Here is a 5,326-nt window from a genome sequence, read left to right on the forward strand (position 1 = left end):
CTTGATCTCATCCTTCTTCTCCGCCATCTTAATCCCTTCTCGGATCCTTGTTTCTAATGGTTAGCTTTATAGGAGGCTGGATTTGACATTGTGGCATATTTAACCAGTTTGCGTGCTGCATATGGAGGAAAAACAATGGCTAGACGAGTCTCAAATAATATCAGCATACTTTGATCGAGTCTCAAATAATAATATAATATGCCGCGCGCGCATTGCATTGCATTGCATGTGATCGCATATATAAACTCTGCAAGTCCACGCTAGCTTTTATATGAATTGTTAATCCACTTTAACTTACCTCAAATAATAATGTGGCGCTCCTAGCGATTCACACAAAGTTTTCATCTAAAATTTTCATGACGACGACGGATCGGAGCAAATTAAAGGTTAATAATTTAGTGTGTTCATTTTGTAGTGCCCGTATTTATATTTATATGCTGGGATGTATAGGATTTCAATACCTACAACAGGGACAGTAGCTGTGCAGATGCTTAAGCTACGTGCACCCTCAGCTTAACAGCATACACCAAGTACTTACACTGGAGCCGGTGATGCGTGCAAACCAACCGCTGCATTTGTCCGTACGTTTCCAACACATTGCTACCACGACTATAGCTAGCCATTGTGATACACGAGCTTAGTTTTGCGTGCTGCATATGCATGGGGGTTCAAACAAAAGACTGGAGGTAGTTGAAGTCGGAATTCATATGATCTTCCAACTTTGAGGGAGAGAGCCGGAGACTGTTTCTTGATCTGCCGCGTTGCTGCTACTCAAGTCATCTCTCCGTTTTTACTATGCTCCCTGTTTTTCACGAGACAGGAAAAAAGGGGATGCAGCAGAGATTTGCTGAGATTTTCTTGAACTAGAGAAAGAAGAACGGACGCTGTGCGTACGCTAAACGAGGTGGAATTAAGAAGTAGATTGAGCAGCTAGCATGTCAACACGCTCTCGGAAAATTATTAACATGCAAGTCCATGCCAACCAACAACTACGCCTACGCGCTAGTCTAGTCACACGTACACAATTCTTTTCACTTCTTCTTGGTGGTCATCGTCTTGACGATGGCCTCGAGCACCTTGATGCGCCCGTCCTTGTACCTGAGCTCGTCCTCCAGCTCCCGCAGCTTCTCGCCCTGCATCTCGCTCGTCCGAGCCGTCGCCTGGAGCCCCGCCGCCGCCTCGCGCTCGCGCCCCTCGGCGTGCCGCGCGCCCGCCTCCGCCGCCTCGGCCCCGTCCTTCGCCGCGTCCACCTCCCGCCGCAGCGCGTCCGCGCGCTCCCGCAGCCGCTCGATCTTCTCGCGGCGTGACGACGTCGCCGCGGACGACGGGCGCTCCAGCAGGCCCTCCCTAAGCGACGCAGTCGTCTCCCCGCCGGGGCTCGCCGGCGCGGTCGTCGGCAGGGCCGACATTATCGATGGACGTAGGAATTCTGGATGACGCCTGCTTGCAGTCTTTGATTTCGACGAGCAGCCGGCGCGTACGTCGGTACACCGTCTACGTTTATATCACACGACGATGCAGGAAGCTTTGTTCCTGAGCGTGCCGGCTCGCCGGTTTGGTTTCCTAGTCGGACGCCAAACGAAGATGCCCTGGCTGTCCCCGGATCCGATTCGGAAACACCAAAAACGTTTGGGAACCACGGAACAGGCCGGCAAAAGGCCTCAAACCTACCAGCCTAGGCCGTGGCCCGTGGGCTGCAGTGACTTCCGGTCCATCTGCGCTGGGTTCGTTGGTCTGCCCAGAAGAGTAAGTTTCGGCCGTGCGAAAACGTTTTCGGGCCCAGAAAGGAGTAATTTTTTTCGTTCTGAGCATGACTTCACTGCTACCTCCACCCCACACACACAAAAAAAAAAAAGAAGAAGCTTTACTACTACGTGGTTTCGTTGCAGTGATCATCAAGATTATGCAGGAAAAAAAAAACCAGCAATAGATGACCAGGGCAAAAAATCATTTGCAAGACGATGGTCAACGGAGCTGATGCGATGTCCATTACCAAAACAACGGCATTACAAAACTAGGGCAATTATAATCTGCCCACGGTTAGTATGTACTGGTGATACTTTGATAGCGAGGATCATGCTGGTGGTGCATTTTTCAATTTTTAAGAGGTCATGGTGCGCTCATTGGCTTTAGTGAGCAGAGCCTGACACCAACTTACACTTGGCGCCTTCAGTGACTAAACAATGTGCATAATGCAGTCATGCAGATCAAGGCGCAATGTGCATTCCAGTGCTGAATGACTTTATCCCCATGACTAAACGTTCTCATCCTGAATCCACAGAGGCCAATCTGTGGTGCCACCACCTGTGAATTTTTTTTGGGAATTATTTGATGACCCATCGCTAAGGAAGTGGCCTGATGTGGATTCAGAGTAGGCATATCCTCATATAATGTGCCGGCTGAGTTCATCAACTTTTTCTCAAAGGCAATGCTCATCGACGCAGCTGGTTATCAAGGTTGCTGAGTCGCTGACTGACGCAAACGCAACATTCGCCTTCTTTCCAGCAAAGTTTATAAAGATTTTACTTTGCGCATAGTGCGGAGAAACAAAAGCTACGAACATAGGTTGTCGTCAATCTCAGCTGCAGGCCGGAATAGCTTTCTCGACGAATGATCTGAGCTGTTGATCGAGGGCATTGCTAATTTTCTCAGGTTACCCAATTGAATTTCATGCAGCCATGCCTTTTGCTTCTTGTGCTGTACCCACTCAAGTCATTGTGCAATTCAGCTATGCCTCAGCTCAGGGAGTATAAATAGCTAACGTCCACTTCAGGCAAGCAAAGCCATTCTAGCAGTCTTTGTCAGATATACCATCTGTCCACCTGAAGACTGAAACCATCTCTGCACGGCAAGAATGGTTCCTAACACAGTCCGTGTAGCAGTTGGAATTCTTGGTACTCCTCATCTGCATGTCCTTTTGAAGTCATTTGTTTTCATGAATGGCTGTAAAACAAGTCTCTCCTTGTTGCAGGAAATGCTGCTTCTATGCTCCTCTATGCAGCACCAATGTACGTGTCGTATTCAGAAGTACTATGCATGATCAGAAATTGATACAACCTATGCAATCTTTTCTTATGCTCTGCGACTGATGTTTCACAGATTGACATTCAGAAGGGTGGTAAAGAAGGGCAATGTAGAGGAGTTCTCATGCGTGCCTTACATACTAGCTCTGTTCAACTGCCTCCTGTACACCTGGTATGGGCTTCCTGTAGTGAGCTCTGGATGGGAAAATTTCCCAGTTTCTACCATCAATGGAGTGGGCATCCTGCTTGAGATCACATTCATCAGCATATACATATGGTTTGCGCCAAGTAAAAAGAAGGCAAGTGATCTACGGCGCATTATTCTATTCTATTTCATATGTATCGATATGTGTAAACTGCTGAACACAGTTAACACCATCTTAGTTTTTTTTGTTGCAGAGGTTTGCCTTGCAATTGGTGATTCCTGTTGTGACATTATTTGGCTTGACAGCGTTCTTCTCAAGCTTTATGGTCCATACGCACCGTATGCGCAAGGTTTTTGTTGGTAGTGTTGGTTTAGTTGCTTCCATATCCATGTACAGCTCTCCAATGGTAGCTGCAGTGAGTATCAAGTATATATTACCTACACAATTAGATAGCAATTGGTGATTTTTTTTATATAATTGGCAGTTGGTGATTAAACCTTGTCCTGAATAAACAAAGGCTCAGTCTGAACCTGTTATGTAAAAGCTCCAATTCACCAACTGTCATCGAAGTAGTGGTACAGAAACCAAATCAGATTAATTAAGAAATCATGTACTACTAAAAGGCATTAATTTTCACTCCAGAGACATTCATGTGTATTGCAGTTTCATAATCAAAGGTTTTCCGAACTGAACTTGTCACTGCAGAAGCAAGTCATAACGACGAAAAGCGTGGAGTTCATGCCATTGTACCTGTCACTGTTCTCCTTCCTGTCCAGCGCTCTGTGGATGATATATGGGCTCCTTGGGAAGGATCTGTTCATCGCGGTTAGTGCAAGATCCTGATCATGTTCACTGATATAAGATGGAACTCGATTAAACCGATCATCACTCTCTGATGTTTCACTTTCACATACTGCAGTCTCCAAACTTCGTCGGCGTTCCAATGGGCATTCTTCAGCTGGTGCTGTACTGCATCTACAGGAGAAGCGACGGGGCAGCTGGAAAGCTCCATGCCACAGCCATCGATCAGGAGAAGGGTCTGAAAGCTGTGGTAGCCATGCATCCGCAGGAGTTAGGTGTAACGAAGCCGGAGGCGGAGGGTCAGAAATGAGCTTGATGTGCTTTTCTCTGAAACTGGTAGCAGCATAGGTGCAGAACGAAGCTGCCTGCCTTCTTCCTTCAGAAACGTTGCCAGAATCTAGCCTGCAGCCCACAGCCCATTGCATTGGTCCAACCCCCCGCCCGTTGGGCCACTTTGTGTAGAGGTCCGTTAAAGACCCAGGACCGAGCTCCCCGGGGAAATCTTGGCCTGCAGCAAAACAGTGTGATCGACAAGGGTGATGGTTGAATAATCACGGGTTATGCCATGTCTGATCGGTTCGTCAGTCACTCAATGGATCTCATTAATAGCTCAGATTACACACAATATATTTCTTTTATTTTTGCCCTTTTATTTTACTGTGTCGGTTGCATGCCCCCAGTGGGCATCTTTCAGCTGCTGCGGGTGGTGGTGCACTGCAATCTACAGGGGAAGCGACGAGGAGCAGCTCTGCGCCATGACACCGATCAGGGAGCTGGTCTGAAAGTAGTTGATAACTGGGAGGAAATCAGAGAGCATGTCGTTCAGAGGTTCAGAGCCCCCAAGATTGATATGTTTTCTCTGAAATGGTAGCAGAAGCAAGTTGCCTTGAGAAAAATTAGTGTTGGCATGGCAGTGGCAGCCGCGCCTGCCCTGCCCTGCATGAAGACGACGACCTTTGATGTGGCTCACGGTCACGGGTCCATCGTCACATTAGCCGATCGATTGGCTAGCTAAAGCTGGAGAGACCTTATCAACAAGAGGGAAATTACCTTTACCTCCTCTGACGAAGATCTTGTACGTGGTATCTCATCATCAACTGCGGTCGGTCGCCGCCGGGGTCTAGCTAGCTTTTACGCCATGTGAACCGGCCAGTTACCTAACCCGATCCAGACTCACTCCATGATTGGCCCTGCCTGCGGATATCAATTATCATTGGGTCTTGCCGCCGGCCGGCCGGCGAGCCACACGGATAGATTAATTCCTGAGCTAGCTCCTCCGCGCGCGTCGTCGCCCGGCCGCCGCCTCGTGCTCGTGGTCTCATCGCCGCCCGATCCACCTGCTCCCGCACTGGGTAT

At 48.4% G+C, this 5,326-nt stretch overlaps 1 protein-coding gene across 1 annotated transcript; it reads left to right on the top strand.

Annotated features, from left to right (window-relative positions):
• The first annotated feature begins 2,797 nt into the window (after positions 1-2,797).
• Positions 2,798-4,597, top strand: LOC101769378 (bidirectional sugar transporter SWEET3b). The gene is made up of 6 exons (XM_012845884.2): positions 2,798-2,894; positions 2,972-3,008; positions 3,100-3,322; positions 3,423-3,584; positions 3,875-3,994; positions 4,089-4,597. Exons 1-6 carry the CDS (start codon positions 2,855-2,857, stop codon positions 4,278-4,280), a joined length of 774 nt encoding a protein of 257 aa, XP_012701338.1. The 5' UTR covers positions 2,798-2,854; the 3' UTR covers positions 4,281-4,597.
• Positions 4,598-5,326: the final 729 nt, after the last annotated feature.

Source organism: Setaria italica, chromosome V (genome assembly GCF_000263155.2).
Source record: "Setaria italica strain Yugu1 chromosome V, Setaria_italica_v2.0, whole genome shotgun sequence".
NCBI classification, from domain to species: Eukaryota; Viridiplantae; Streptophyta; class Magnoliopsida; order Poales; family Poaceae; genus Setaria; species Setaria italica.